This window comes from Chenopodium album, chromosome 21, assembly GCF_948465745.1.
Source record: "Chenopodium album chromosome 21, dcCheAlbu1.1, whole genome shotgun sequence".
Taxonomy (NCBI): domain Eukaryota; kingdom Viridiplantae; phylum Streptophyta; class Magnoliopsida; order Caryophyllales; family Amaranthaceae; genus Chenopodium; species Chenopodium album.
This window is the reverse complement of record NC_137854.1, coordinates 33,018,494-33,039,973: the sequence shown is the minus strand read 5'-3', so window position 1 is coordinate 33,039,973 and position 21,480 is coordinate 33,018,494. Positions and strand designations below refer to the sequence as shown.

The 21,480-nt window shown below is 35.6% G+C and overlaps 1 protein-coding gene across 1 annotated transcript in view; it reads right to left on the bottom strand.

Moving 5' to 3' along the window:
* Positions 1-5,153: 5,153 nt before the first annotated feature.
* The window catches only part of LOC145601042 (protein FLOWERING LOCUS T 1-like), a 24,150-nt gene continuing 7,823 nt past the window's right edge, over positions 5,154-21,480 (bottom strand). Inside the window, exons 3-4 of the mRNA XM_081656957.1 lie at positions 20,938-20,978; positions 5,154-5,627 (exon numbers count right to left, since the gene is read on the bottom strand). Of these exons, the coding sequence (XP_081513083.1) occupies positions 5,398-5,627; positions 20,938-20,978 (271 nt within the window). The 3' untranslated portion in view covers positions 5,154-5,397. The remainder of the gene's footprint in view (positions 5,628-20,937; positions 20,979-21,480) is intronic.

The following is a 21,480-nucleotide window of genomic DNA, read 5'->3' as shown; positions in this document are numbered from 1 at the left end:
GAACATCCTTAATCCACACCCTTAACTCCCCAAAAAATTTACTGAGGTGACCAAGGCCATGAGAAACCTTGTTACCCTTTTGCCTATGTGGGAAAATTTGATAAAGTTACAGCTTTTGCCATTTCGAGAATGTCACAAACTAGAAGACCAAAAGTGCTTGCTTCCTTTGTCCCATTATCAAGATACTTAAAGAACTTAAAGTTGTCAATATCGAGCTCAATCCTCATAACGCCAGCCTCCACAACAATGCTGATAGGGCCCTAATAGTCATTCTCATCAACAGACTTCCCACTCTGAAAAAAGGCTATCCAGCATACTTCTCTTCCACCCATTCTCATCAAACAGTTCGAAAACCAACTGAGGACCATCATCATCATATTGTTGAAATAATAAATAGAGATGAGAGAAGGAAAAGAATAATAAAAGTTGTATTCAATCCATTTAAAATTGTACTACATTGCAACATATATATAGTGCAAAATATAACTAAAAATAAGGAACATAATCCCATGATCATTGATCATGCTAACATTAACCCCCACTAAACTAACCCACTACTATTATGATTCCACTAACATTAGAAGTTAACTAACCACTAACAATTTGAAGCAAATATTCCAATACACCCCCTTGCTTCAAATTGGATTACAATGACTATTTGATTTTCATGCTTAATCTCGACGAATTTTCTTTTGCTTTTGCAGCATTTTGTAATGCACATCTCATCACACACACAATTTTGATGGTGCACATTCAACATGATATTCTCGGAGCACTTCTCTCCGCACAACTAATCCTCGACATTTTTTTATTGATGCACTTCTCATCAATTACTTGATCTTGTTGATGCACATTATCATCAACTTACATTCAATGGAGCACATCTCTCCATTAACTCTCTTTGACATTGTCCTCCAATTGGCCATGTCACCTTGCATCATACCAAACATTTTTGGTATTATCTTGGAAACCATCTCTGCATTGATTACGACTTCCACACCTTCATGGGCTAAAAGGGAACCTATCAATACACCACACTAACCATTACTTCCATGGTTAAACACACAAAGAAATACTCACAAAAATATTACACTCGAAAAAAAAATATTGCTCTCAAACAATGAGATCAAGCAGCGTTGCTTGTCTCCTTACTCGATATTTTTTTTTAATACTCTCTATCTCTCTCTTTTTTCCTCTTTTTCTTCATCTCTTTTCCTTCCCTTTTTTTTTTTTTTTTTTTTTTATCTCGGATCTAACCTGAAACTCTTGATACCATGTTGAAATAATAAAATAGAGATGAGATAAGGGAAAGAATAATAAAAATTGTATTCAATCCATTTCAAATTGTACTACATTGCAACATATATATAGTGCAAAATATAACTAAAAATAAGGAACATAATCCCATGATCATTGATCATGCTAACATTAACCCCCACTAAACTAACCCACTACTATTATGATTCCACTAACATTAGGAGTTAACTAACCACTAACAATTTGAAGCAAATATTCCAACACATATCGCTGCTTACTCTCGGTTGAACATGGAAATTAGGGAGGCTAGAAACCCACGGGTCCTTCCTAGATATTAATCGAATTTCCATATCTAACAATTTTCACCGCACCTTTTCTTAGCACCTCTTACCCTAAGAATCGATCTCCATGTAAAACTGGCCTACGAGCTAACTTTAGCTTCCAGAAAAGAACTGCTCGGGAAGTACTTCATTTTTAAAACTCAAACCATTAAAGATTTCATATTTGAGAGGATAGATCCTCCAAGCTTGTTTGGCTAACAAAGCCTTATTAAAAAGCTTCAAAAATCTATCATTCTCAAACCCCCTTCCTTCTTTAACCCTAACTGAATATAATAAAAGAAGAATTTTTTTAAAAATTAAAGTATAGCTTGAAACAAGTGTATAAGTCTAAATATTTGGAACATGAACAAATTTTAACAAAATTCAAGGACTTTAACCTCGAACCTAATCGAGTTAAGTTTGCCCGATTAAGCACAAAACATATTTAGATAACAATAGTTTGGTCACTAATCCGACCGGGCGAGGAATCAAACTTTGCTTGTTTTTAAAAGTCTTAAAGTCCTAGTTGGGTGGTGCTGGACTAATTGCACACATCGAGTTCCACTTCATCATTTTATTTGTCCTTTCGGACGGGCTTAGCCCAATCGGGCGAGTGTGCATCAGGTGGTCCCTACAAATAGAGGTGGAAGTTCAGCTTACGATTTGGATTATGACACAAATTAAAAAACTTTGTTTCAAATTTTTTGAATCCAAATCCAAACTGAATAACGATTCGGTCCGATCTAAACTATGCAAATCGAATTTTTTCAAGTTCTATACCTACTTCAAAATGAATATCAAAATATTTTGGCCTAATTTTTGTTGATTTTTTTATTCTAAAATTGAACAGATTAGTAAAATTCTTAAGAAGCATAGATTTGTCTATCAAAAATCTCAAAATTAATCTTTACATGCAAATTACATAATAGAAAAAGCATGAACATTCATATCTCGTTACTCTTCTTTGCTTCTTTGTGTACGCCTCTTGCTCGATTGTCAACATGAACTTTAAATTCCTTGTTCGTCGACATTACCCAAAAAATATTGATAATCTATGATAAAATAGATTGAATATAAGTATTAGCATAGAAAAACTAAAATAGTTGGGCTTGTAATTATATCAGTTGGATCGTATGAAAAATGTCTAGATAAATCAAAGTAAAAGATGTGAGATAGGGATTGAAGGTTAAATTTGCATTAAGAGAAGAAAAATGGACAATCTAATAAGCATGGAAAAGGTGAAATGAGACGAGAAAGAAAGATTATCTGTGAGAAAGTGAGGCATGCGAAATGGCGAGGGAGCCCCCATTCATCTTCATGATAAACAAAATTTGTTTATCTAATGTCATTTTTGTAAATATATCTACAATTCACTCCAGTTAGCATGACATTTTTGTAAATAAGTTAACAACTTTTATTAATATACGGGTCCCACAAATGTTAACTTATTTACAAAAATGTCATTAGATAAACAAATTTTGTTTATCATCAAGATGAACTTGTATTTCTCCGAAATGGCAAATAAACAGATTATAGGGCATTTTTCTTCATTTTATAAGGTCTTACTTTAGTAAGCAGGTGAGCTTAAATTTTGGCCTCAGATTGAAAAGATCAAGCATGTACTTCAGTAAAATAATTCCGTTTGAATTGGGTTTTTCGATCTTGAGTAGCCCAAAATCAAATCCAAATCGGAAAAAAAAAACAATTTTTTTTTCAATTCGATCTAATTCGAATTTTAAAAATACGATTTGAATTACTATTTCGGTTTAAATTTTATTAGATTTTGGTTTTTATCCAAGTAATTTAATTTTTTTTTCCTTACCTATGAAAAATTAGGGTATAAAATCACATGACTTTTCATTCGTTACATAATCAAATTATCTTAATGAATTAAGTTTAGGAAATGGTGACTCTTGTCTAAAATGTTTATACATTATAACACCAATCATTAAGACATAAAAAATATGTATTTCATTTTCTATTTTATTCACACTGTTCTTAAGTGTTCTTAGGGATTTTCAGTTACATTGCTATACTTGGTCTCAATACTTTTGGAATTCCTGGAAGCATATTAATTAGAAACCCATATCTATCATATTGGGGGTAAAAGTTGCTTTAAGATCAGTGTAAACACATCCTAATTCTTCATTTCCCATTATTATTTTCGAACACTTATACTCAATGTTCTTTTTAATTTTTTAAATAATTCTATTTCGTGTTTTTTTTTACTTATACATAATGTTTTTGAAAATTCATTTTTGTTTGGGTGCACCATACGCATACATGGTAAAGTAAAAAGATCAACTTTCTAGCTAGACTTGAGTCTAGCTAAAAAAATGGCATTAAGGAGTACACTGATCATAAAATAGGAAATAAATTCTAACCTCCTTTCTCTCTTCTCTCTCCTAAACTCAAGCCTCCATTGTTATTTTAAAGGGGCTTCTATCGGATTTCACCAGTGGAAAGCCCCAATCTTTAATTATTTTACGTAATCTTTGTTTTTTAGGTCATAATTATGTCTCGCTCGAAATAAGGTTTATCTCCTCTGAAAGATAAGGTTTTTTCGATTTTCTTTGAAAGACAAGGTTTTTCATACTCCTTTGAAAGACAAGATTTTTTTTATTTGCACGTAATAGTGTCTCTAGTTGTGCGGGGCTATAATTGATTATGGTTCGGATTCGGGTTACTAAATCAACACAAGAATTTTCTTTCTCACAAAATCATGAAGTGGCGACGGATCCACTCAAAAAGGTATACTCCCTCCGTCCCCAAATGATAGTCCCTTATGGGCAAAAATCACGGGAATTAAGAAACTTAAATAAAAGTAGTAAAATTACATTGAAAATATAAATTTACATTGGGTATGTAAAATAGTAGAGAGAGAAAGTAATAAAAGTACATTGAAAAACAAAATTTACATGGGAAAGTTAAATTTGCACAAATATTGTTGTAATTGGAGAAAATTTTGATAAAAAATTGATATTAATGGTACTTGAAAAAAGCAAATGGGACTATCAATTTGGGACTAAAAATAGGCCATAAGGGACTATCATTTGGGGACGGAGGGAGTATGAGACAACGAATAGAAAATATGCCGAAGTGTTATATCTTTGTATTTGGATTCTAAGCCCTTCCCCGATTAATTCTTGTTTGATTTTGTTAAATCAATTTTCCTTATCGTTAATCATCAATTGTATATGTCGTATGACTTTATTTAATGAAGTTTAATGTCCATTAGGACTTCTTTCAAAAAAAAAAAAAAAAAAAAAAAAAAAAAAAAAAAAAAAAAAAAAAAAGGCATTAAGGAAGGAGGCTAGCGTAGTTTACATTTGTGGGCTCAAATACCAAGCCTTGAGTTGGAAACGCAAGGAGGAAATCTGTGTATGGGCCTGGGCACTAGGATGCTAAGTCTAGTTTTTAGGGGGTGTTATATGTCACCAACAATGCTTGGAAAGCATAAATAATCTAGCTAATTAAGTTCTAACAATGTTACCAAAATGGAAATAATATCATTTAAAATAAAAATGAGAAAGAAAAGGGATATTGTTTAAGATTAAGATTAAAAATGGACTTTCTTTTTATTATTATTTAAAAAAAAGGGTATATGCCTTTATTTCAAGGAGTACTTACAGTATCCATTAGTTTTAGGTCATGTTTACAAACAATATTGAAGAAAATACTGACTATATCTAGTCCAAGTTATTCATGTTGATAGCTAGTAGCCTAGTATTATGCAATTATTGCCAAAAATACTATTCTTGAAAGACAATATAGTTACATAGGTGCATGTTATATAGATTGCACACTGCATATTCTTCAATCAAGTTTCATAACGTCTTCTTCTATAGCCACCCTCTCTTTGACAGGTGAAATACACGGCAGCTACCGGCATGCCGAGATTGTAAAGTTCAGCAAATTCTCTGGTGAAGAAATTTTGACGCCACCCTGGTGCAGTGATTGTTTGGAGTCCCAAGTGATAAAATAACACAAATACATACCTATGTATCCCCAACGATGGTCTTGGGCTTTCATATGCCACGACTTCTTGCCCTGTTATATCATTAGTAGTTTTTCATATATAATCAAAGAAATTAAGAAAGTACCTTAGCATTGAAAATAAGAACACTTAACTATACCTTCACAAGACACCAAATAAAAATGAACTTTATTTATGCTCCTTATTGTTTATTTTTGTTGTAATACACTCACTTATTATAAGATGCAATACTAGGTTGTAGACTTGTAGCATAGTAATTTGAAAAAAATTAATCAAACTTTGTCAAAAAAATAAGGGAAATTCTCTTTGGTAACCACAAACTTTATTTTTTTCTCAGTGGTAAAGCCTGAAATTTTTGATTATCAATGGTAATCACAATTAATAAAACTAAGCTAATGGTAATCTTAATGATATTAAAACATCATTATACAATTAACCAGAATTAATCTTAGGTTAAGTAACAATAGATTTACATTAATACCTTTCAAATTAATTTTTAAAAAAAAAAACAAAAAATCCAAACCCTTCCCCGACCACCAGCCCTCCTCCCCTTGCCGGCGTTCAGCTCGGTGCGGCTGACGGCGTCTCAACCCTTTACCCCGCCGGAGACCCCACCACCAACACCCCAATCCCAAAACAGCACCCCTCCTTGTTCCTGACTCACCCTCTCTCTCCTATCATCACCACCAAATTAAAAATCGCTTCTCGGGGACGCGGAAATAAGCCATCCTCCCTTGCCGGAATCAACCGCCCTCCTCCCTTCCCCGATTCCGTCTCGTTCCCCGAATTTGGGTTGAAATTTCTAGGTTATTTTTGGTGATTTTGGTGTCGAATTTGTTGATTTTGGGGGTCGCTTTTATCGAAATTGTTGATTTTAGGGGTCGAATTTGTTGGTTTTGGGTTCGAATTTGTTGGTTTTTGGGTCAAATTTGTCGATTTTTGTCTGTTGATTTTGGGGGTCGAATTGCTACTTTAAGGGTCAAATTTGTTAATTTTTGGAGTCAAATTGGTTAAATATGCTGATTTAAGGTCGAATTAGTGGTCGATTTTGTTGATTTTGGGATTTAATTTGTTGGTTTTGAGTCGAATTTGTCGGGATTTTGTTGAGTTCGGGGTCTAATTTGTTGAATTCTCTGCTGCCGCTGCCGCTGCCGTCTTTTTCCGACCTTAACAGCAGTTTAACAATGGTGGTGGTGGCTCTTATGGAAGAAGATGGAGGTGGAAAGAGAAAGGAAGAAGATGGAGAGGAATGACATAAGGGTATTTATGTCTTTTTACTGTCCAATAGCTAAACCATGGTAAAGAAATTAACAAACTATTTAACTTAAGTTATCATTAGTTTAATAATATTAATTTGTGATTACCATTGATAATCAAAAGTTTTAGGCTTTACCACTAAGAAAAAACAAAAGTTCGTGATTACCAGAGAGAATTTCCCAAAAATAAAAAATAAATAAATAAATAATATACATACTTAAGGCACTTCACTACTCATAGTTTACCCCAAATGCCCAATATGTAATTGAATAATGATTTTGCTTTAAAAAAAAATATTGAATAATGATTTGTTGAAGTGTATCACTACATGTAAGTATCCCACATTGGTTTAAGATGAGAGAGTTAATCATTATAAGGCTAAGGGACTACTCCTCCTATTGCCATATGGTTTTGAGATGGAACCTCCTTGGACTTGTGAAGTGAACTCTCTCTCTTGCTTTGCGGGTGTGGCTCAAGCCCACAATACAAAATATTAAACCCATCGTACCGGTGGGTTAAAATATTGATGAAACAATACAAAGGCCATTCTATTCTCTCTTTTTCTAATTTGTCATGGTATCAAAAGCAAGTTAGATTTTGAGAGTGTTTACACAAATTTTCCCCTGTCGGTAGGTTAAAATATTAAACCCACCGGTGGGATAACCAAAATTATAGATTTGTTTAAATACTTATCATGCGCGAGGTTTGATTTTATTGAGACTTATTTGCTTGTGGTTTGTGATGCTTCCATTAAACCATGGGAGGAATTTCTTTAAAGGTTTTTGTAGTTGACGAGGGTGATGAATTAGGGTCTGAGCTTTGACCTTGATTTGATTAAAAAAAAAGTTTTTTTGGCTCTCTTGTGTCGTGAGATAAGATATATTGGTTTCCCTTGTGCCGTGCCGTGAGACAAAGTTCATGTATGTGGCTCTCCTTGTACCGTGAGACAAGGTTTGTGAGTTGATTCGAGCATGATTTTGCTACTTTGGATAGATGTGAGTGTGGTTTACTCTAAAAAAAAACCAATAAGAGATTTGAGTGTGGTTTACTCTAAAAAAACCAATAAGAGATTTGAGTGTGGTTTACTCTGAAAGATCATTGAGAGATTTGAGTGTGGTTTACTGTGAAAGACCATTAAGAGATTTGAGTGAGGTTTACTCTGGAAGACCATTAAGAGATTTGGGTATGGTTCACTCTGAAAGACCATTAAGAGATTTAAGTATGGTTAACTCTAAATGACCAATATTTGATTGGAGCTAGGTTTTGCTCTGGAAAAACCAAAATTGTTATATTTGCAGGTTTGAAAAAAATGACGTTCTTGCTTGATTGATGAAAAAAAATTGAAGGTGACATCAACAGAGTAGTGCAATTCTATTGAATTCAACAAAGTGAAGATTTTCCAATCGCAACGTTTGTGTTACTGCCGTTACAATTGCGGGAGGGTGTTAGAGATATGAAATATCGGAAAATATATGTGTTATATTTTCCATATATCTCTTATTATGAGAATAATATATTTAGGTTTATTTATGTTAAGATAATATTTAGTCAATATATCGTTATGATATATGGTATATCTTTTAGGAAATTTTTTTCCCATCTTAAAAGCGTAAATTTTGTATAAATACTCAACCTATTGATAAATAATGATCAAGTAATACAAAAGCCATTCTATTCTCTCTTCTTCTAATTTGTCAACAATACTGCCTCCACCCCCACAAAACCGTTCATCTCCTTGAATCAAAAGAAAAATATAACCCCTCAAAAATTTAAAAGATTAAGAGAAAAGGCAAGTTACGGAGTTGGGCATAGCGACATTGCAGTGTAGTTGTCGTTAGAGCATCAACACTCGTGGTATAATTTTATACCACGGTGTAAATATTTATCCAAAAGTTACAAATTTTTACTACCGTGGTGGCATAAAACTATACTATCAAATGGTATATAACATCTCATGGTAAACTTTTGCTTCGTTCCACGTGAAACATGAACCAACCAGGTCACGCCATGTGGCCTGGTTGTCATACATCTTTTATTTTTTTTTTTCAATTACATTAAAGAAAAATTAGAAAGTCAAAAATTATGAAAAAATTACCATTGTTCCTAATTTTTCAGGACATACACATAGACACCCATATTGATATAGTTTTATATATTTTTGAAATTCACTTTTTTCTACCTAAATTGCTTATTTTTATTTAATTAACTTTATAAATAGTAATTAGTTATTTTCAACATAAAACAAAATATAATTATAATATAATTAAGTGTATAATTCATACATATAGGATAGAGAAAGTGTGTTAGTTGATAAACTTTTTTTATACCATGGGTGGGGTGATTTTTGGAGAAAGTATATTATATTGTGGTATAATGATGTGGAGGAGTGAGAAAGTGGTAGAGAAGGAGGGGTGGTATAAATTTTTATACCATGAGTGATGATGGTCTTAAAGGTTAGTCGGAGAAAATGGGTCAAACCTTTTTAATTAGTCTTCTTTTTGGTCAAATATATACTTTTGCTTTGATAATCACAATTCAGGAGTTCTTAAATCCTAATCTAAACCTTAAATTCAAATCAACACTGTAGAAAAAAATCCGAAAATCCGTCAATTGCACTACCACAACTTAATGGGACATTCTTGAAGGTGACCCCCAACTTCTGCTATGTACATGGTGACCCTCTTCAAAATTTATTATACGAAATGACTCTATTTAAAATCCTAGCCCACTTATAACCTCATATCATGAAAATGCAAATAAAATTAACTATGGTTAGATTTTTTTCAAAAAAATAAAAAAATAAAAAAATAAAATAAAATTTCAATCTAACCACCAACCCAGCTAGCCCCAACATCAGTCCACCACCTCCTCCATCTCCACCCCCTTAACTACCAGCGCCTAGGGTTCCCCTTTCCCTGGCCAGTGATGCTACCCCAGCCCTACCGTTACCCAAACCCCAAACCCCGCCGACGACCCCCCCTCTCTCTCCTCTTCCCACCGTAACCACAACCCCCTATCTTTCTCCTCATCCCACCGTAACCACAACCCCCTATCTTTCTCCTCCACCCAGACTAACAGATCGCCGAACTCAAACCCCCAGACCGCCGAACCCAAATCCCCCGACCACTTTAGACAGCAAACACCCGAAATTCCCAACCATCGATCCTCCCTCTCTCTCTTCTCCGTCCTCTACTTCACCCTATCTTTCGCAATCGCCTCCTCCCTGCCCAGAATGAAAACCTCAAACCCTAAACCTACCAACCCTCTTGACCAAAACGACATAGGCCGGAGAAGGAATGGTAAGAGGAGAGAGAGGGTAGTGAGGTTAGAGTTCATGTCTAAGCGAAGTTAAGGGGAAAGGCGATGGTTCGGTGGTTCAGGTGGGAGGTTCAGCGGTCTAGTGAGGGATGAGGGTGTTAAGTGTCTCCGGTGAGGTTGGAGGTTGTGCTGGCTAGGTCTAGTGAGGAATGAGGGTGGAAGTGGTGGCTGGGTTGATGGTTTTTCATTTTAGTTATTTATTTTTTTCAAAACCAACCATAGTTTTTTTTTTATCTAAATAACACTTATTAATGTCATAAGTAAGATAAATTTCTTGAATAGGGTCATTTTGTATAATAAAGAAAAGAGAGATCACCATTTCCGCATAGAAAGTAATTTGTGTGATGTTTGCCCATGTAATACCCCGTATTTTCATACGTATTTTCTAATTAATTAATTATGAATTATTTTATAAAAAGGGTATTTTAGTAAATTCATTAATAGGAGCCAAAATAATATTTGAATTTTGGCGCCAAATATAAGTATTTAATCATTTGAATAATTAATTATTTTCGGATTTCTAAATTAATAATATAGGTTTAATTTTTTTTTAAGGTCAGTCCATATTTTATTATACTAACTATTTCAAGAGAAAAATAAATAAAAATAATTGTGAAACATGATTTGATCATGTTTTGATGTTATCACTTTAGTGTGTTAATTATTATATTTTAAATTAACCTCTAATTCTCTTCTTCATTATCTCATTTTGTTCCTATCTTTCTTCTCCCAACCTTATGTATATCCATTTAAATTAATTTTTTTATCTTTTAACCCAACTATTAATCTAGACTTAGGGTCTGTTCATATTTACTTAATTTCAGTTCAATTCAGTTCAGTTCAGCTCCAATCAGTTCAGTTCAGTTCAGTTTAGTTCCAATCAGTTCAGTTCAGTTCAATTCAGCTCTTAATTTCCCTCTCACATAAAATATTCATTTCAGCTCAATTCAGTTCAGTTCAGTTCAGTTCAGTTCCAATCAGTTCAGTTCAGTTCAGTTCAGCTCCAATCAGTTCAGTTCAGTTCAGTTCAGCTCAGTTTAGTAAATATGAACAGGCCCTTAATTTGATTCAAGTACCTTAACAACCCCAAAAACTTATCACATTTTCTAGTAATCATATCACAACTAAAGCTCTATCCTTTCTACACCTCAACACTATAAATAGACCCTTAATTCTTCCCACTTATTCACACCAATTCTCTACTTTTCTTCTCCTCTTTTTACACAAATCATCCCGTTTATCTTTGAAGCCAATTTCGGGCACTTCTGGTCAGTTTTTGGGGTATTAACGTTTCACAGAAGATTGTTCCTCTCGAAAAATTCTTGAGGTTAGGCTCAAGAATCACCCAATTCAGAGTTATATCAAAGGATTTATAGCCTCTGCAAGTTCTGCCTATTCTTTCCAACGCAAATCCAATTCTTCTCTTTTTTTTTCTCTTCACTTATTCAATTATTATTATTATTATTATTATTATTATTATTATTATTATGGGGGATTTATAAATAATTATTATGAGTAGTTTTAATTATATTTTGAAAGGTTCATGTACATATAGTTGGAAGGTTTTAATTATTTGTGATTATTTGTTAACCTTATATTGATTAAGGCTATATTTATTTGTAGGGTGTATGTGTTCAATCAAGGTTCTTGAGGTTCTTTTGTGTGGTTTTTCTGGCAAGGATCAAGGTACGTTTAGGTGCAGTGGCTAAATACCTTTGAAAGTAACTGGTTTGAAGGTATTTATTTTAATAAAAATATTTGAATGTGTTTTTTTTTTAATCATGTTTTGAATGGTTTGGATTACTTATTGTGTTTAAATAATATTGGGAACTATTGGATATTAAAAGGATTTATTGAACCATTAAATGCTTTATAAGCATGTTAGTAATCCCACTATGCAGATTTGATTTGTTGATAAGGCCTTGGACTTTGTATGACCGGGTCTTTCCTCAAGAATAGCCTTGTAATATAAGGAGACTAGCTTGGGGGGTGTGCACACTTGGGTGAGGAATTGGATTAAAAGGATTTGGTTCTTAATAAAGGAATTGGTTTTATTAACTATTATTTTGAATATTGAATCATTGGAATCGGTTTTGGAATACTGAGTTTTTAATTTATTGGATTAATTGTTGGAATTGGTTTTAAAAGAATGTTTTCAAATAATTTGAGTTTACACTATCTTGCACTATCGTACTTAGCATATTTTGCTAATCCGTATTTCTTATTTGTTTTGGTTCGCCCTGTTTATCGTAATGGTAAGCAGTGTTGACTAATTTCAGGTGGATTCATGAATGAGCATATGGTAGTCCGGGGATTTGCTTCACCTAGTTTAGGAATGTTGGTCTTTTCTTTATTTTTGAGCACTCATAACAATGTTACTATTTTTATAAGTATTAAAAGAAAATTGAGTTTCCGCTGCAAGTTTTGTTGTTGAGTTAAGTACTTTGAGTAGCCTTGCGTTATCACGCGGCGATAATACACCCAAGTCTATCTCTACGGTAAAATTATACGTATTATACTAGTATTTCCGTAGAGGGTGATTTGGGGGTGTTACAGCCCATGACTTTTTCTTTCCATTTTTTATACACTAAAGCTCTTTGCGTGGTTGCAATAAAAGTAACTTCAACTTTTGGGTTGTTAAATAGTTGAATGTTGTGTATGATTGCAAAATAATTACTCATAGTTAGAGGTGCCAAATTAGAAATTCAAGTTGGGTTTAGATCGAATCATGCTAGATTTTAGGTCAAATTCAAGTTGGATCATGTTGGTAGTCTCTAACTTACAAGTCGGATTCAAATTCGATTCGGATTATGACAGAATTTATACCTTTTCGATTGTTGTTTGGATACGGTTTGTTTTGGGTTCGATTTATGTTAAGTCGAGTCACAAACAAGTTTGAAGCAGGTACATTTCAGTTGGATGAACTTCGGGTCGGGTTATTCTTAGACTTGGGTCAAATTTTAGTCAGGTTGGGTAAAGACAAATTTTGATAGATTAAAGCACAATCAAGTCATTTTTAGGCTCGGCCTATAATGGTGTCAATTCGAGTATTCGGGTCGAGCTCGGTGTAGGTAAGGTCAGGTCGGGTCGAGCTCGGGTCAGGTCGGGTGGGTCTAATTACCTGATGTACCCTCCTTCTCTAATTATTAAAGTTTCTTTTGTTTTCGTCAAAAAAAAATTCAAAATTTTTTTTTTTGACGGGTCAAATACCATAAATCTAATATTAAAGATGGTGACTAAAAGGGATATATTGTTTTTTATAATTAGAAATAAGGTAGAGCTTTAATTAATTATAAGTTTTTTTGGACCTATCAACTCAAGTATTGGGTAACGTAATCAAATTGCTGAACGATGTGCATTATAAGTTCTATATTTCTATATATGTATTCGATCCATCAATTATATTACTTTGAATCCACCACATGTTAATGTGTATAATGACCAAGAAAGTACATGTTTAAAAATTTGTAACATACACTGTATAAGTACTCGTATCTATTAACCACAAGTTCACAGCAAAGACATGTAATATCAGCTAGTGTAATTATTGTATGGAAACATAATTATATTTTTAGTACTAGTATATAAAATTTCATTTTCAAAAGTATAATACAAAATAGAAGTAAATAGGTCATATTAATAACATAATGTTCCACTATTTATATTTATGATAAATTTGATAACGTTTTAAAATTAACTTTTAATTAAAATTAGTAATCAACGCCAGTTTTTGAGTCAAAACAATATCAATGCGGGCCGGATAAATATAAATTAGTTTAACAAGTGGATAAAAAATCGGACCATGGATCACTAAACTCACTATGATTCAGGTAAGTAGTAGGTTATGTTAGGTGTTTATTATTTAAAAATTTAATCAAGTTGAGTAACAATTTCGGATTCTGATAATTGTCAGTCGGGTCTTATCGGTTTTCAGTCAATATGCATTCGGGTCGGTAACAAGTTGTGACAAGTTATATAATCAATTTCAAGTTTGATAAACAAGTCGAGTACTAATCGGGCGCAGATCATAATCAAGTCGGATCAAATCGGTTTCCAGTTAATATCAAGTTGATTACAAACTCTGGTCCAGGTCATAAGTACCAGGTCTATTCGGTTATCAGTTAATGTCAGATCTGCTTTGACTCAGGCTACATGTCACTGTTTTCACCAATTCTTCAGGTACGGATTGAATACTAGTCATTACCGATTCAAGTCAATTTTTCGGGTCATGTCAGATTTTGAAATCTCTATTCGTAGTATTGTTAAATTGTGCCTTGAATAAAAATATATGTCATATGAATATGTCTACCTTGGGCAGCAAGTGTTTTACTTGGGCACCAATCTTGGTAATACTTGGGCACCAAGTATTATACTTGGGCACCAAGCTTGGTAAAGTTTACCTTGGGCTCCAAGGTTAGGAGGTCTATAAATACTCCTTGGGATTAGTCATATTCATTCATCAATTTCATGAGTAGTATTTCATATGTTGATACTCATGGGGGATAATCATGGGATATATTCATGGGGATATTCAATATCACTTTGTAATATATAATCTGTAATCTGGAAATTTCCTCAAGATCAATAAAAGGTTTTTCTCTCGTCTGTCCGTGGAGGTAGCCAATTTGATAATTGGTGAACCACGTAAATCTATGTGTTCTTGTTAACACATTCTTATTTTGTTTCTCCCTCACATCCGTCATAATAAGTGGTATCAAGACCTAAGGTTCAATCTTAGTGAGGGAGATGTCTGGGGTGAATGTGAAAATCGACAAGTTCACGGGGAGAAATAGTTTTAGCCTATGGGAGATCAAGATGCGGGCGTTGCTGAAACAACAAGGGATGTGGGCACCATTGACAAAGAAGTCAGTGGGTCCGGAAACCGCTGAGATGGCCATTCTGGAGGAGAAGGAACACTCGACAATAATGTTGTGTCTTGCAGACGATATCATCACCGAGGTCGCGGAAGAGTAAACCGCATCGGGTCTGTGGTTGAAATTAGAGAGTTTGTACATGACAAAGTCTCTAACCAACAAGTTGCTTTTGAAGCAACGTCTGTTCAGTCTGCGAATGAATGAAGGTACACCTCTCAGAGATCACCTAGATCAATTAAATACAATTTTGCTAGAATTGCGTAATATTGATATTAAGGTTAATGATGAGGATGCAGCTATATTACTGTTAGTTTCTTTACCGCTTTCATATGAAAATTTTGTGCAATCTTTCATTAATGGTCACTACAAGAAAACATGGAAATAGCGACGGACTGCTTCCGACGGACCCATTATTCCGTCGGAAAAAACGAAATTTTGGATGGATTTTTATTCCGTCAGAAATTTCCGACGAATTCAATAATCCGTCGGAAATTTCCGACGGAAAATAAATCCGTCTGAATATATGTAATTTTCCGACGGAAAATCCGTCGGAAAGAACCATTTCCGACGGAATAAAAATCCGTCGGAACTTTCCGACGGAATATTCCGTCGAAATATAATTAAAAAAAAAAACCCTTTTAAAAAACCCTTAAAACCTACCTATTTCTTCCGCCTCCCCTTTTTCTTTTTCCCCCTTCTCTCTCCTCTTTTGCGCCTGTCTTCCTTCTCCCTCATCTTCTCTTTCCTCCTCCTCTGTCCTCTATGTTCTCTACTTTCTCCTCTCTCCTCTGCTCTTCGTTCTCCTTCCCCTTGCTTTCTCCTCTTCGTCTTTTTCCCCTTTTTACCTCCCATCACCACCGCCCTCTTTTTCCCCTAATCGGCGCTTTACAACCACGGACAACACCAACATCGACACCGAAAATCAACAACAATTTCCTCCTTATCGTCCTTTCTCTCTCCGCCTCATGATGAAAATAAAGGTTTTCGGGTCAAAATTCGACCACGAAAACTCTAGATCTAGAGTTTTCATGGTCGAATTTGGCCTTGTAAACCCAAATTTAATGTTTCGTGTAGCCGAATTAAGGTATGTGTATCTTTTTTGATTTTTTTTTTTTTTGTAGTTTTATCAGATTTTTTTTAAATATATATGTTGTGGTGGCTGTTGGAGTTCGAATTGAAGGGGTTGGGTTTGGATTTTTTTTCTTAATTTTGGGATTGTGATGGTGGTTTTTTGGGTTTTAACGGCGGCAGTGGTGGATGGTAGGGTGGTTGGCTGTGGTTCAGCCGAATTAGTTAGGGTTAATTAAGGTTGTAAATCTGGGTTCATTGGGGTGGTAGATCTGTATTTGGGTCGGTTAGGGTTAGGTGGGTAAGGGTTTTGGTGGTTGGTTAGGGTCCGTGGTTGGGCTGGTTGTATAGGGTGGTTGCTGGTGGTGTTGGTGTTGTTCGTGGTTGGGCTGGTGTGGGCTAGGGTGGTGCCGGCTTTTTTTTTGTTTTTTTTAAAGGATTTTACGACGGAATTTCCGACGAAATCATTTTCCGTCGGAAATTTCCGACGGACTTTTTGATACCAGAAAAACCTCTTCCGTCGTTTAAAATCCGTCGAAATTTTCGTCGGAAAAGGTCGATTTTCCGACAAGCACTATTCCGACGACACGTTCCGATGGAATTCCGTCGGAAACACGATTTCCGACGGAAAACAGGGTGTTTCCGACGGAATTTTTCTGTCGGAATTAAGCTGTTTTCTAGTAGTGGGTAGAGATACTGTGACCCTAGAAGAAGTTAGATATGCTCTTCATACTAGGGAATTATGCCATAAGGCATCTGGCACTACATATACAGACAATCAAGCCTATGGATTAATGACCAGTGGAGGTAAGGGGGATGGAAATGCCGGGAAAAGGAAAAATAAGAAACCCGAAAGTTTCAAGGAGGGTCCTAAACGAACTGATGTTTGTAATTACTGTAAAGAAAAGGGGCATAGGAAAAGGGAATGTCCTAGGATAGCTAAATCGCAAGAAAAGTCTGGCTCTGCTGCTGTAGCAGAGGAGAATTCGAATTCTGAGGATGACATAGCTCTAGTTGCAGGCGAACAAACACATTATACTGATGTGTAGGTTCTAGATTCTAGAGCATCATACCATATATGTCCACGTAGGGAGTGGTTTACTACCTACGAGAAGGTAGATGGGGGAAATATTTCAATGGCCAATAGTGCAATCTGCAAGGCAATTGGGATAGGCTCTATCAAGATCCGGACGCATGATGGTAACTTTTGCACTTTGAACAATGTCAGGCATGCTCCACAAATGACTAAGAATCTAATTTCTCTTAGCATGTTAGACAGCAAAGGTTTCATTTTCAGGGGTGAAGGTGGAGTATTATATGTCTGCAAGGGTTCGAATGTGGTTCTAAAAGGTGTCAAGCTTGGTACTTTGTATTTTCTACAAGGGTACACTCTATCAGGTTCAGTTGCGGTTGCTTCATCTGAAGTGCAAAAAGGGGATATGACCAGGTTATGGCACATGAGGCTTGGACATATGAGTGAGAGAGGAATGCAAATCCTCTCCAAGGCAGATCTTCTAGGCGGTCATAAGGTCACAGACCTTGAATTTTGTGAGCATTGTGTTTTTGGGAAATTACATCGTAGCAAATTTCTTAAAGGCATTCACAGAACTAAAGGCACTCTTGATTATATTCACTCGGATTGTTGGGGCCCTTCACGTGTGGAATCGTTGGGAGGTCACAGATATTTTGTGTCGTTCATTGATGATTTTTCAAGAAATACTTGGGTGATCTTAATGAAAAAAAGAGTGAAGCTTTCAAGAATGTCCAACAATGGAAAATCAAGTTGGGAAGAAGATCAAGAAGCTACGAACTGATAATGGTCTGGAATTTTGTTGGTCTGATTTTGATGAGTTTTTCAAGAATGAAGGGATTGCTGGGCATCATACAGTGAGGGATACACCACAGCAAAACGGTGTAGTAGAACGAATGAATCAGACACTTTTGGAGAGAGCTCGGTGCATGCTCTCTAATGCTGGATTGACTAGAAGGTTATGGGGAGAAGCAGTCAGTACAGCATGTTATTTGATCAACCGTGGACCGCATACTAGAATTAACCTCAAAACACCTTATGAGGTGTGGCCTGGTAAGCCTGCAGATTACTCAATTTTGAAAGCTTTTTGTTGTAATGTTTATTATCAAGTAAATGAGGGTAAGTTGGAACCACGAGCAAAAAGGGGAGTATTCGTAGGGTATAAAGATGGGGTTAAAGGATACTGAATATGGTCTCCATCGGAGAATAGGGTTATACTGAGTAGAAATGTTGTCTTTGATGAATATTCTATGTTTAGCCCTACCGTAAAATCCACAAATGGATCATATAGTGGTAGTGTTGACAAACAGGTGGAGCAGCAAGTCACTCATGATGAGAGTGATGAGGAAAAGGAAGAAGATGTTCAACATTATATTTCTGAAGCACCAATTTCTTCAACACCAATTTTGAACAAGCTTGGTCTAGCTCTGGATCACTCTGAAAGGGCGAATTTCAGGATACCTCCAAATAGGTTTGGTTTTGAAGACATGGTGGCTTATGCACTACAGGTTGCCGAAGAAGTGGATGTCTACGAGCCATCTACTTATAATGAAGCGGTTACATGTATGGAGTCTACCCATTGGCTTGCTACAATGGGAGACAAAATTGAGTCACTTCACAGGAATAAGACTTGGGATCTTGTTCAAAGGCCTACAGGGAGAAAGATTGTTACTTGTAAATGGGTTTTCAAGAAAAAGGAGGGGATAACATCTCAGGAGGGGATCAAGTATAAAGCTCGATTAGTTGCAAGAGGGTTCACACAAAGGGAAGGAGTAGACTACAATGAGATATTCTCACATGTGGTTCGACATACTTCAATCAGGGTATTACTAGCAATGGTTGCACATCAGGATTTGGAGCTTGAGCAACTAGATGTTAAAACAGCTTTTCTACATGGAAAGTTGGAAAAGGATATATACATGACCCAACCGGATGCTTTTCAAGTTCCGGGAAAGGAAGACTTTGTTTGCAAGGTGAAAAGGTCCTTATATGGGCTAAAGCAATCTCCCAGGCAATGGTACAAGAAATTTCATAGCTATATGGTGGAGCAAGGCTACAATAGGAGTCCGTATGATTGTTGTGTATACCACAACAAGTTTGCGGATGGGTCTTTCATCGACTTAGTCCTGTATGTAGATGATATGTTGATAACTGCAAGGAACAAGTCTGATATTCAGAAGTTGAAGGGCCTCCTCAGTTCCGAGTTCGAAATGAAGGATTTAGGTGCGGCTCGGAAGATTTTGGGCATGGAGATGTATAGGGATCGGGGTCAAAAGAAATTTTCTTATCACAAAAAGGTTACATTGAGAAGATTTTGTCTAGGTTCGGCATGTCAACAGCTAAACCTATCGATACTCCAAGCGCGGCCAATGTTCATTTGTCGGTTGCTTTTGCACCTAAGTCGGTTGAGGAGAAGGAGTACATGTCTCGAGTTCCCTATGCTAGTGCAGTAGGGAGTTTGATGTATGCTATGGTTTGCACTAGACCGGATCTTGCACATGCTGTCAGTGTTGTCAGTAGGTTCATGAGTGACCCTGGTAAGGAGCATTGGCAAGCAGTGAAGAGGATTTTTTGTTACCTTAGAGGTACATCTGATGTTGGTCTCATTTATGGTAGTGATGTGGCATGCTTAGTTACAGGTTTTTCGAATTCCGATCATGCTGGGGATGTAGATGGTAGAAGGTTTATGAGTGGTTATGTGTTCACTCTTGGTGGTTCTGTTGTTAGTTTGAAAGCTACTTTGCAGCCTACGGTGACTTTATCTACTACCGAAGCAGAGTACATGGCCTTGACAGAAGCGGCTAAGGAGGGAATATGGCTAAAAGGACTAGTCAGCGATTTGGGAATACATCATGATCAGGCAACGATGTATTGTGACAGTTTGAGTGCAATATGCTTGGCCTAGGATCAAGTACATCATGAGAGAACTAAGCACATTGATGTCAGATATCATTTCTTGCGAAGTGAGACGAGAATTAAGGTGAAGAAGGTAGGTGCTGCTAATAATCCTGCCGATATGTTCACCAAGCCGATTCCGCAGAGTAAGTTTCAACATTGTTTGAACTTACTCAATGTTCGAGGTTGTTAGTAGCCCTCGGGGGCTAATCTGAAGCTCTTACGAGCTAATCTGGTGTCCTACTGGGCAAATCTGGCCTGGTTGTCTTTTGGGACAAATCTGGTTGCAGGGAGAGTTTGGGCATTGTGATCAATGCATCCGGTTTTGTGAGAGGATTCAAGTCAAGGTGGAGATTGTTAAATTGTGCCTTGAATAAAAATATATGTCATATGAATATGTCTACCTTGGGCACCAAGTGTTTTACTTGGGCACCAAGTATTATACTTGGGCACCAAGCTTGGTAAAGTTTACCTTGGGCTCCAAGGTTAGGAGGTCTATAAATACTCCTTGGGATTAGTCATATTCATTCATCAATTTCATGAGTAGTATTTCATATGCTGATACTCATGGGAGATAATCATGGGATATATTCATGGGGATATTGTATGGATGGGGATATTCAATATCACTTTGTAATATATAATCTGTAATCTGGAAATTTCCTCAAGATCAATAAAAGGTTTTTCTCTAGTCTGTCCGTGGAGGTAGCCAATTTGATAATTGGTGAACAACGTAAATCTGTGTGTTCTTCTTAATACATTCTTATTTTGTTTCTCCCTCACATCCGTCATAACAAGTATCTTCAACCAAGGTATATACGTATTAAGCAATAACACATTTAATTTTCAAAGCCAAAATTAAACAGGTTTCATGTTTTTACATATTTAGAAAATCTAGCATCAAATAAAATTATCACTTACCTAAATTGATGTTTCCATTCGCTGGGATGTTAGTTACCAACCTGAATAGTAAGATAGGTGAATACTTAGTAGATTGCAAGATAATCAGAGTATTACACCATAAATAAGAGAATAACAATTTACACAAAGAACAACCTTGCAAATAAGACATGAATAAGAATTCTAATAAATTAATCATTATTGAGTTATTCCCTCTGTCCCAAATTACTTGCAACGTTTTTGACTTTTTGCACTATTTAAATATCCCACTTTTGTCCATCGTTTTTTAGCTATTATATAAAAGTCAATGTAATCATGTAGGATGTTGTTGGTCTATTTCAATATCCCACTTTATCCATCTTTGACCCAACCCATACCCGACCCGAATGTTAAGATTGTTAACTAACCCGAAACTGACTCAACCCGTACCCGACCCAAACAACCCATTTTCAGGTCTAGTATAGCGGTAAAGGTAAATTTAGTAAATAGAAAGTTGCGAATCAATACATTTATTGTTCTGATTTTGTACTATAGCAAAAGCAATCTGGGGAAATGGACCTCTGA